Here is a 12,504-nt window from a genome sequence, read left to right as displayed (position 1 = left end):
AAGCGTTGTAACCACTGGGATAAAATTTTAATGATAAACACAAGATGCTCCGCATGCGGGCCAGATTGAATTATCTGATGTCAGACAGCGAATGCAAGGCTCTTAGAAAGAGGAGCCGCGAGCAGCCGCCTTGCACTCACAGCTCAAGTTGCACTTAATCAGTCTTCGATATTCTGCCATCTCCTGGTTGAGCTTTGGCAGCAAGATGGAGAAAACACAGGGAAGTGCAAGAAAGTAGGGGCATTTCTTTAAAGAAAAGCTAATCCTGAATGGCTCGTTTTAACCTTCTTACTAAAAGTTAATAAAGTTCAGACTATGCCTCGTCTACGTATTACAGCTCATAGTCACAGGATGTTGTAAATTATACGGGTTGTGGATATACAGGATGAATTCCTCTTCAGAAAGATTAAGAAAACCTCTAAAGCAAAAAAAAAATATGTATTTTATATATATAAATAAAAAATTGTAATTCCTCTTTCTAGCAACATTCAAGGCACTACAATGAAGCATGCAGGATCAGATCTGCCAGTTCAAGATCCCAAGTATGTGACAGCCCCTGCATTTTTGCCAGAGGAGCCTTTCTCTCCCCCTCTTTTTTTTTTTTTTCCTCATTTTTTCTACCATTCTCTGCTCTCCCAAGATCCTGAGTGGAGCATCCTGAAGCCAGGCAGCAGCTGCTATCCCCCGCCGCAGTTTCCAGCTATCAAGGCAGAATGCGACGCCTGGCTGGCCCGACACAGCCGAGCCAGAGCGCTGCAGCTGCGCCCCAAAGTCGGGCAGCAAAAACCTGCTCACAGCCGAGCCGCCCTTGATTTCTCCAATGCAGAAACATGACTATAGAAGAAAAGGGTAAATGATGCCACAAGTCACTGCTTAGAAAACCCCAGGAAATACAATACACAAAATTAGTTTAAAGATCACCACCGACATCTCAGTCTTTCAGAGTCATGCATGGCTCGTCTCAATGAAACCTATGATTATTCACATGTAAAGCTAAGCACGTACATAAGTGTTTGCAAGACTGGAGACATAATCATTAACTGCAACAGATAATTGATATTTATACTGAGAAGAAAATTGACTTCTGTTAACCTCAGCTATTAAATTACTTCTTCGGGACTGAAAGAATGCTGCAACTAGATATTGATCATTAGATTCATTACATTTTTATGAAAAATTTGAAAGCACAATGCCATTAAGTACAATGCTATAAGCTGGGGGAGAAAGGGGAGGGTTATGCTTGGATTAGAGAAAAAAAAATCTCTCTCTCTCTCTCTGTGTGTGTGTGTGTGTGTGTGTATATATATATATATGTATATGCATACATATATATACACACACACACACACTTTTTTTTAAAATCTGCTTATCCTGAATACTTAGCAACTGTACATAACGAACAGAAAGTATTTCCCTATACAAACTATGAATGCCCTTGGAAGTTCCAGTCACAATTTTAAGTCTTCTTGTTTGATTTTTACTACTACAAATATAATAAAAACATATACAAAAAAACTGCAATTAACTGTACCATGACCAACTCTTAGAAGATCTGTATACTATGTCCAAGACCTACCAAAATTAAAATATTTTATTATTCAACAGAGATGAATAGGTAGTATTCTTTAAAATAATAGTCTTTAAAACTATGTTCTCTCTGGTTGTGAAAAGCAGATGATCATAAAAGGGAAGTAGTTGGAAAAACAATGTCCTACACTGGAAGCTGAAGACACCTGAGGTAACACACACTTTCACCTTTTTAAATAGTACAAATAATCATTATATGTTCTTAAATTAGTTGAACAGTATTTAAGATACAGGTGAGGGGAGGGCACTGTCTTACAGACTTCAATTGTCGTTGGCAGACAACAAATCCATCCTCTTTTTGGCAAGACTCACAGAATGGTTTCCTTCAACAGCAATTCAAGAGATGCTTTCAGAGAACTCAAGCTACCAAAACAGAATGAGTGGCAAAAAGTAAACAGCAAAAAAGTAATACAATTTCTGTGTCCTAATATCCTAAAGCCCAATTTTCCCACATTATTTTTTCAAATGTATGTTCACAGCTTCATAAAAGGATACTTCAATAGCAACATTCATTTTCCCAGAGAAGGGAGAACACTGAAGAGTAACTGAAAGGTGAACAGGTCTCGTAACAGAAGACACTCAAACAGAAGACACTGAGGTCTGCCCAAGCCCCATACATTTCTCTACATTATAATATTTTGTTGCAAGTGCCTTAGATTTGTGCGAAACTCCAATTGAACCTGAAGAAAGATACCCCAGAGGAAAAAAAAAATTTTTTTTGAGTGGAACCCATAACATCTGTTTTCTAAATGGTATGTGCCTAATGGGTAGGGCTAACACTCTTAAAGACCTTAAGTCCTTGAAGACTTTGAGTGGACCTTATAGGAATTGGAAGTCTTTAAGAGCACCCATTCTCTTCAGCATGCCAAACTGTGGTAAGCTGACCAAAAGAAGCAAAAGCTACTGGAGGAACTGGGGGACCAACATGGAAAGATGACAGTCTGAAACTGCATAAACTTGGCTTCCTTAATACACCACACTAAAAATACAGACTATTTGACTTTAATATCAGGGCTTAATCACCCTGGTTTGCTAATTCCTTCAAAATTAAATGCATTCTGTCTAGCTTTTCTATACTGCACGTTTGGATACACACACAGTGGGAAAAATGAAGAAAAAGAAAAGCCAGAGATTTTGGCAGCAGTGAGGAGACAACTGGGGTTTCTGGCACCCAAAAAAGTACAGGAGGTTTCATTAGAGACAGTGGAACAGATACAGTAGCAGAGATCCTCAGCCAAGGCCAGAAACACACTGCCCAAGCTGAAGGGCACAGAAGAAGTCAGGCTGCTAAACGCAGAGCTGGTTCCCAGCTGCAGACCACAGCAGTCGGGGAGCTGTCGTGTCCTACATCAGCCTCTGCGGCCCGAGCAAGTCCAAACATCCGGCAAGAACCAAGGTAATTCTTAAAGCCTCTTCCTACGTGTTTGCTGTACAGGTTAACCGCGGTGTGGCACTGCCTCTCAGGAGGTCACGATTCGGCAGCAGCGGCATTTTCATGGCTACAACCCAATCCACTACAATTAACAGAAGCTTTACATTAAAAGCACGGGAGGTTACGCAACAGTCAGCCAGACACAACAAGATGGCAAAGAACAGAAAGGGAACTTGCTCCATATGTGCAAGTGAAACAAGTGGAAAAGTATCTAGTAAAGTAATAGTAATAACAACAAAGCTTAAAATTCCCCTCTCACTCCTGCTGTCTTCTAGCTTCAATTTCAACTCTCAGAGGCCAACAGCATTCAAAAGCATTTCATTCTAAATGGGAGTCATCTACGCTCAATGCATTTCAAGCCACCTTTCCAATAACCAGTAAGTGAATTTTTCAGTATTTTATAGGCAGTTTTCTCTACCGCTACAATGCATAAGCATACCATTAATGTGAAGTGCTACCATAAAATACGGAACTCTGGTATGTTAGAGGACAATGTCCTCTGCCCCATGACGATATCATTTCTATTTGGTAGTGTGACTTCTTCTGAAGGGCTAGTAACTACTGAGCCTGTACAATTCAAGCAGAATACGGTAAGATCTTGTATCTATCGAGATGGTCAAACCTCTTCCAAGAGCTTGTAATCTTCTTGAAGTACTATTTTAATCGTGTAAGATAAATGAGTAGTCAACATTAAATCAGGGTCCTGACAAAGTTTAATATTAGGAAAAGAGGAGTTTGAATTTGGGGTTGGTTTTCTTTTCCAGACTTGTCTTTTAAAGAATAGTGAGGAAAAATAACAGTCCTAAAACTAAATTGCCACAGGACACAAATACAGCTTTGTAATCAAGATTTTTATGAAAAAAAATATATATATTCTCCAATAGGCCTGTAAAACATTAAGTACATTCCGGGCGCCTTCACAACAAAACAATGGATATAGTTCATCAGAAAATACTATCATTTTTATAGGGACTATACTTCCAAAATATAGCTTGTGAACAGTATAATAAAAATGTGCATTACTGAGAAGACTTGTAGATAGCCATAACTAGGAAAAATGTATCTCAACTCAGGAAAAAAAATGCAATCAAAAAAATCTGCTCTTGTTGCATCAGCCTGGTGCTTCTGAATTTGTCAAAACACAGCACATGAGAGTTCAAGTGGAGAAGATTAAATGAGCATCAGGTAACTTCATACTCACCCAGCAATAACAACTCCATCGCAGGAATGGACATCACAAAGAATCTTTCCCAGCTCATACTGCAGCTGGCTCACAGCACCAATGCGATTCTGCACGGAAAGACGAGATACGGCGTTGGTAGTGCAACATATTTATCTACCAAGTTCACTTGTTTCCTCACAGGAAACTTTGAACTTTAGTACTGCTATTGATAAGTCATAGTGCAACTCGAAGAGCCATCTAGTCTATGCTCTCCTCCTGGAATTTTCATGGACAAAAAAAATAAAGGAGAAAAGCTATCATACTGCATAATAATTCCTTACCTTAAGATAAAGTAGAGAAACTTAACTATCATGACAAAGAAAAAAAAAAAGATACTTTCTTTTAGTTAGGATATTTAACCAGCTGAGTAGGAGCCTTTATCTTAAAGACTGATTGTTATTACTGAGGGATATCTGAAGTAAAAACACTGCTCTTTCACCAAACCCAGAGCAAACAAACAAGACCCATCCCCCAAATAACCAATATCTTGGGGGTAGGGAAGAAGAAGCAAATACAGCAGGGGCAGAGGCTCGTAAAACCCTCAGCAGCTTTCCCCTTTTAACTGGCAAAAAGGAGCTGCAATACAAAAGACCAGCTTTTGCCTACCACTTGCTTGGATGAGGTTCCCATTTTTCTACAGCATCTGGATCCCGTTAATGAAACCTCTCCCTTTTACCTTCCAGTTGGTTCTCAGAGTGCGTTCTTTGGCACGGCAGTCCTTAAGCGCGACCTTCCAGCAGGAGCGATCCGAGATGCTGTTATCCAATAGGTATCCTTCCTGCTGGCACAACCGGTACCACAGCACTTCATCTTCTGCAAGTGCTTTCCATGTCCGGCTGACCTAGAAATCAAATTTATTTTTATAAATACATATACAGATATATTGCATAAAATTATAAATAAAAACTAGATGTTATATTAAATGACATAAATAACATATAGTATACATATATAAAACAAGTCTGTATTGAGGCTAAATTCTTGTCCAAATAAATACCTTTTTTGCTTTTTCTACTACTGGCAGTAAGAAATTCCCGCTTTAACAAAAGGCTCAGGGTTTGTTTGACTCCTTTGAGGAGAAATAAGTCAAAGCGCTCAGCTTCTGCCCCAATAATATTCCATGTAACATGGATACGAGTGTTTAGCGGCCATATTCTTAACCTGAAATATGACTGTATAATAAAATTTTGAAGAGAAAAGTGACACAAAAAAAGTTAAAACAGCATTGTATATTTACAGTAAAAATATGGATATGAATTTATTTTCATTTTTGTAGCTAAAACACCTCCTGGATCCCATCACCGTATCTCTAAAGTCCTGCTGACAATGCCTGATTGGGTGTGTGACATTAGTGATTTGCAACCTATTGTATTACAGCATGGATAAATAGGAATGAAATATTAAGTTTTTTGAGTAGCCTCAAGTTGCCATCCATTTCAGAGCAAACTGCTTCATCATAATCAATTATGGGCTTAGAATTAAAGATTCAAGAGGTAAGAGCCTACTTAAATAGCATTTGTTCTCTGTAATTCTTGATTAAAAAAACAGATGTAACCAATGAAAATTACTACCAGTGAAAACAGTAATCAGTTGTACACTGTCTCCGAAAGATTAAAAAGCTTTGCAGACTGACATCATTTTTAGCAGCTTATAACTAAGCATGAAGTATCTGTTTCAGTCACAAGATTACACCAAGTAGCTAAGTCTCATATTGCTGCAAACTTTCGCAGAATCTTTTTTCCTGATTATTTGCCCTTGGCTCTACCTTTACACATAGGTGCCACACGGCACAGTGTGGTGAAAAATCACCTATTATTTGTTCTTTTATAGGATTATTCTCTTCTGCATTTTAGAGTCACCATGCACACCTTGCTTCAGACTTCTCAGAAACATAGCTTTTAAATATAAAGTGCAGGATCCTTTTAAGGCTTCCTGTGTTAGCCGGCACAGATTTGCAGAAAGCCCCTGCGTGAGACACCAACAACCCATCGGAATTACAAAGCGTGCAGCGAGGCTTGGAGAGAGGTTAGAAAACCCCATTATATACAAGGCAAGCAATCTCAGGGGTCTGTAACATGATCTCTAGCATTTTCTGTTTGAGAACTTGGAAGAGCACGTCTAACTTGCTCTGCGGAACGGACCTGCAGACCGAGGCTGCCCGGCCAGCGCTACGCAAGCAAGGACACCCGCAGCCTTGCGTGGACACAGCAGCAGAGGCCCAGGAAGCAGCTTAGTGGCAATAACACGGCCCTGCATCCTCAGCTAAGTGCAAAAACATCTTACACAGGTGGCAAGGGCAAAAGTGTAGCCCCACAGCTTCTTCTCGCCCCTAGAGATTCCCCCTAGAAACCCAAGGGCAGGACAGTACACGCTGCAGTGAAAAGCACAGAGGTAGAATCTGCCCTTGGAAACTTTGCAAAGTGTCTAGCAATTGCACAAAAGTAGGATCTCCCCCTGAAAACTTTATGAAGCACCTCCAATTTTATTCGCACTATGTTGCCCAGGTTGGTCATCTTCTAAAAAGACGCACATGTAACATTATTGCTTTCCAAACCAAAATCCCATTAGGAACTGGAAAGAATTGCATCTTAAGATACATCCCATGACCAGTTTCCTCCAGAAGAAGAGTTTAACATGCACACTACTCGGACAATACTCCACGAATACATTACACTACGAGAGGAAAAATCAGGGGGGAGCGGAAGGTACAGACTGAATAACTTGCAGATAATTTCAAGTTTCAATATCCACCAGCTCCAAGAGCTGCTCCCTTAAACAGAAACAGTCAAGTCCAGCACAGCTAATATTCACCATCAGTCACCTTCCATCATCAGATAACGCAAGCAACCTGGGTTGAGCAACCCTAATGATGTTTCTTACGAAGAACAGAAACAGCACAGTCTTCTCTAGCTACAGATTGTTTAATGTTCTACACGGTAATAAAAAAAATTAGGCGCTTCAGTGTTTAATGGTCCTGCTACTATAGGGACATACTGAGGAAATTTGAGAGAAATTTCTGCTGACATTGAGGAGGCAAGCTAATGCATAAGCACAAGTAAACAAAACCAAACTATGCTAACTTTTGCCCTGCTTAAAAAAAGTAACAAATAACCCCCCAAATCCCCACCGCACCAACACCCACATCCACCCTTGGAGTTTGCCAAAACAGACAGCATTTGTAGAGATCCTTTTGGTTTGAAGTTCTTAAAAGCATTGTGTAAAGATAGTAGACAAAAAAAACAACAACAACAAGTCAGCTACATAAAATCTCGATTGCCTTTTCAACTTTTAGAAACAAACATTCAAGGGGGATAGAGATCCTCTCCCATTACAATTTTATAAAAATCGAATTATACTGAATCCTGCTGGTTTACATACAAAAATTTCCAATGGGTCCCCAAGGCAGCCCGTCCTTAATGCACCAAAACTGGCATGCCAAGCCCTAGTAAAAGCCCCACTGAGCGAGCCTCAGCTGCAAGAAATCTCCAATAAAAGTGTCTCAAGCATTTCACTTTACAACACCACTGTGAGCTCCCGCATTAAAAGCGGCCATTGGCTCAAAGTCAGCTTTATTGGATCTGCTTGAGTTTCAGGTGAGGCCTCGAAAGCCAGGGTACTACAGCTTTATTTATATGCATACATACATTCAGTTTGTTGAGGAGTAGCTGAAACAGGCAAAGCTCTTATTAAGCCATGAACATAATTATTTCCAATACTATGCTGTGTGCAATCTCCAGCAACGATCAATGACAACATCTTACAGAGTTGTTTACAGCTGCAAAGGCTCCAATTTAATGTTGTCTTAAGTATTCCTACTATTTTTTTTACCACATTTCTCACTGTTCTCAGCAAAGAAACTTCGGTGCCCCCTGAGCTCCATGCAGAAACACTGTTATTCCATACCTGCAGGTCAGCACACAATAATCCTTTGAAACACTTTAAAGGCTTTTGCTGACCTAGGTTTTGCTATTTAGTTTTGCATTCAGGGGATTTTTTGGCAAAAAATAAAAAAAAAAAGCTAAAAAGAAACTAAAAAGCACCACCTCTTTCATCAAGTCCCAAATTCTTCTAATAGCAACTGGTCCAAATCCTAATGAAGATTTATTCATCCCTCCTCATCTAACCACTGTCTTTAGGTTTACTTTCTTCCATATCACACAAAGATATCATCGAGATTCAGTCACTGAATCCAGACTCCTCAATTTGAAATATCTGGACTTTCAGTTCAGTGTAATATTAGCTCCAAATATGATATAATCCAAAGCCATTCAGATGTACATTCACCAGGTGGAAGATAGTCATCTTTTCCATTCGCAGCCTTAACATTATTTTAGGTCTCATCCTGAGCCCCTCAGTTCAGGAAAGCCCTATCCACCTATTGCCCAGTTTCCTCTCCAAATTATGAGCAGCATGGATGATTATTTTTACCAATATGCAAGCACAATGTGACACGATGTTCAAGAATACCTGAGGGCTTTTACTATTATTATTATTATGTCTAAACACCAAATACCTAACAGTTTGACAAGTCCAAAAGCCATAAAGGCAAGCATCTGAAATTCCTGAGCTGTGCAAGAAATTTCATTCCTAAATTCCTAGAAACACTGTCCCCCTATTATATATATTCACAATTGCTGAGCTGGTTAATGCTTCCAAACCATGTCACAGATGAAAATGCTAACACTTTGAAGACAGTTTCCCACAGATCTATTTAGAAATAAAACATAACCTTACCACTGCCAGAATTTCAACACATACTGCCCAAATGTATTTCATATCACATAATGTGATTTATGCATCTTCAGTATTTACCAGAAAGCAATAACACAACTGTAAGTATGTGCAGAACTTCACAGACCAGAGACACATCACCCTGCCACAAAGCTGACAGTTCAAAGGCCACATCCTAAGGCTGGGAGCGAAGTTAATTGCAGACGTCTGCAGCATCAGCACCAAATAACACAAGAACTTCCATTTGTTTCAATTTGTCACACTTCTAGCTTCCCAAGCGATCATTTTTCCTTTTCCGTACGTCATGACTGCGCGGGAGGAGAGCCTGTTCTCAAATTCACTCATCGCAGAAGTCAGAAGAGCAGCTCACATCCTAGATCTTGCTTTCAGTGGTCAGACTGGAATTCAAAAGGCGCTCCCAGCTGTCCATCGGGACTAGCACAAGAAACAGCTACACTTGCCCTTCCTCTGGACTGGCGCATTAACTTCCCTTTCCCCCTCCAATCACCAACACAGGATATCAGCAGGCACCGGTCTGCTGGATACTACTTGAATATCGCATGACTACTGCGAGCCCACCAGAGCTCGGGAACCGGTAACACCGTTAATTTACATGTTGCACATGGCTTTAGTGTTGCAAGTGCCATACGGCTAGTTTATGGTTTATAATCTTAATTCCAAAAAAAAAAAAAAAAAAAAAAAAAAAAAAAAAAATCAAAGAAAAACCGTGGGGAAGAAAGGGAGGGGAAAATATCAGGGTGAAATTAAAGCTTTCCAGAGCGGACTGTGGTGTGATTAAACCTCAAAGAAGACTCAGCAGTCGGGCTACTTTACTGTTAGTCACTTACCAATTTGGCATGAAGAATTAAGCAAACAGGTTTTCTCCAAAGGCACTCACACAGTTCATGATGCCAGTTCCACTAACTAGCCCAATTCCACTAAAATCCCAAGACGCCTTAATAAAAAAACCTTTCTACGATAACGCTGTAAAGCAGCAGGGCTTTCCATTTAACAGAAGAGGGCTTCCCCCCCTTCAAAAACAAAATCACCATGAGAAAAATGAAAATGGTATTTATTTTTATTGCTTTGCTTTTTATTTGAACACTTAAAAGAAGCCAGCTCTGCACTAAAAGCCTTGGATATTCATCTCATTCAGAAAGCCTTGTAAAACACTGGGCATTTGCTCAGCTACCTCTGAGCTGCCACATAGGACCAACTGACTCGTTCTTAGAAGGCGAATGACAAATGTGAAAAATTTTCTAAGTATGAAAAATATATGAATAGCAAGATAGAGAAATCAAGTGTAGCCCAAGTAGGATGAAAAAGAGTAGCCTTTCAGCAGCCAATCTTTTTACTGTGCCAAGAGGTAAACTGATCATGTTTGAGAATCAAAAAAAAAAGAGCAATAATAATAACAATAATCTTTAAGCAATCCCCTCCAAAAATGCAACTTGTCCCATTTCAAGGGTTGCAGCCTTTCCTGAATGCATCTATGTATCAGCAAATGACAAACTCCAGCAGATTCAAAAGCTTCACAGCCTTCTAGGCAGCTCATGAAAAAGTAGTTCTAGAGTCTTTTTTCCCCCAACAACAGAAGCCTGCAAGAGGAAATATTTTTCTAATAGTCCTTGTTCCTAAAAAGATGTAAAGTAATGATAAATAATAACTACCTATAAGTAATAATAAATACATATTTAACACTACGCCCTATGCATACTGAAAGTTCAAAGTCCAATTTAGCATCAACATGCTCTAGGTGACCCTGCTGAGCAGGCAGGTTGGACCAGATGATCTTCAGAGGTCCCTTCCAACCTTACTGATTCTGTGATTGTATCATCAATACACATGCCATTTGGTCGTTACTTATGTCTAGATTACCATCCATAACAAGACTATACCCTATCACGTTTTTAATTTTTACGTGTTAACATTTCTTTATTTTACAAAGGGAATCTTTTTGGTGTAATGCAAGGCTTGGGGTGGATTTTTTTGCAAAGCTGCAGGATGTGTTTAGTACATAAGTGTTCAACGAACACCTGGCCTGAAACATTAAACAGTGGCCATAGGAGAAGCTGGCAATGAATATCCACAATATGCTGCCCTATTTCACAAGGTAATTGGCACTTGCCAGTTAAGTTTGCTTCAGAGACCCGTTAAGAAAGGCAGTTCATCACTCAGCGTGTGAAGAAAGGAGGCAAGAGGCTCAGTAGTGTGGGCTGAAGTCAGGTCAGTGCGCGCATGTGGGTGTGCTTCAAGAGACGGTTTAAAAATACACGCAAATGACAGACCACATCCGAGAACGAACTAGTGAAAGCAGTTTAAACTATCACCAAGGAAATATAAACCAGGAGAGGAGGAAAAAAGAAAGAAAGAAAGAAAAGTCTAACATTAGTCATTCAGTAATTTAGCCCTGCTTGAAGATTTCAGGATAAAAAAAAAAGTACTCTAATTTTCTCTGTATCACCTGTCAACTTTCTGTGGCTCAAGTCACATACTGAAAAAAAAAAAAGAAAAAAAAAAAAAGCTTTGTTGCCATCATCTTAGCACTGTGAAATTCTGAATTCTAAATACTGCAGCAAGACTCCAACTTGTTTCTGAATATGTTCATTCAAATCAAAAAATCTGGGCTAGCATTTCTTTAGAGTTTTAAGATTTCAGTTATGTCAAGCCACAACAAATGTTTTGGTTAACTGTACTCAGTTGCAAGCTACGAATCCAGATCCTTTACTATAATTTTTCATTCAGCTTTGGAAGCATTTTCAATACGTAAAAGCACAATCAACTGAGCCATGACAGCTACCACACATCTTCCCCACATCAGTGCCCAACCATGGCTTGAATACTTCTGCTAGTTTTATGTGGGATTGGAGAAGCAAATAGTCTACAGCACTTACCTGAGCACATCTTCCCAGTTCAGCCTTATCCAGATACTGAAATATCTTCAAGGCCAGTTCATAGGGCAGCTGGATATCAAAAAATGGAACCTCATTTATTTCATTCTGCAGGGGAAAAAAAAAAAAAAGAGGTTGATAGGCTTTTCTAATACAGAACAGAATAAAAAAAAGTTACAATATTATTAAGACAAGAGACTGTATCCAGTGCTATCACAGTGTCCTAAGGAAAAGCAGAAGTAGCTCTCCTTCTCCATCCTATAGCCTTGTTAAAATAGGCTATCAGGGAAATCATGCTGGCATGAAGGTACCCAAGCTCCTCTATTCTGAGACAAAAAGCTTGTAAACTTGAAAAAAATCAAGCCTTAATTCATCCAAACACTTCAGTTGTATTTAGCCAGTATAAAGCATTAATGTACAGAGATTTCCAGTCTAAAAGCAGACACAAAAGTATAAATGCAGTAACTGCTTGTTGGGAAGACAACTAACACATGCAAACATTTTAAGTATTACTTATTTCTTCTTTCTGAAGCAGGAGAGCCCTTTTATCCTATAATACATGCATGATTCCCACAGGTATGGGGCCCAGAAAGACAAGATTAAGATGCAAGTTCTAGTAAAATAATTCCCTAAGGTTTCAG

At 39.4% G+C, this 12,504-nt stretch overlaps 1 protein-coding gene across 1 annotated transcript in view; it reads right to left on the bottom strand.

Annotated features, from left to right (window-relative positions):
- FBXW8 (F-box and WD repeat domain containing 8) overlaps positions 1 to 12,504 on the bottom strand; it is a 50,900-nt gene that overhangs the window by 35,569 nt on the left and 2,827 nt on the right. The window contains exons 2-4 of the mRNA XM_062589845.1: positions 11,867 to 11,971; positions 4,918 to 5,082; positions 4,221 to 4,309 (exon numbers count right to left, since the gene is read on the bottom strand). Of these exons, the coding sequence (XP_062445829.1) occupies positions 4,221 to 4,309; positions 4,918 to 5,082; positions 11,867 to 11,971 (359 nt within the window). The remainder of the gene's footprint in view (positions 1 to 4,220; positions 4,310 to 4,917; positions 5,083 to 11,866; positions 11,972 to 12,504) is intronic.

The sequence above is a fragment of the Rhea pennata genome, chromosome 17 (genome assembly GCF_028389875.1).
Source record: "Rhea pennata isolate bPtePen1 chromosome 17, bPtePen1.pri, whole genome shotgun sequence".
Classification (NCBI taxonomy): domain Eukaryota; kingdom Metazoa; phylum Chordata; class Aves; order Rheiformes; family Rheidae; genus Rhea; species Rhea pennata.
The sequence above is the reverse complement of the archived record's forward strand: the minus strand, read 5'-3'. Positions and strand labels throughout refer to the sequence as shown.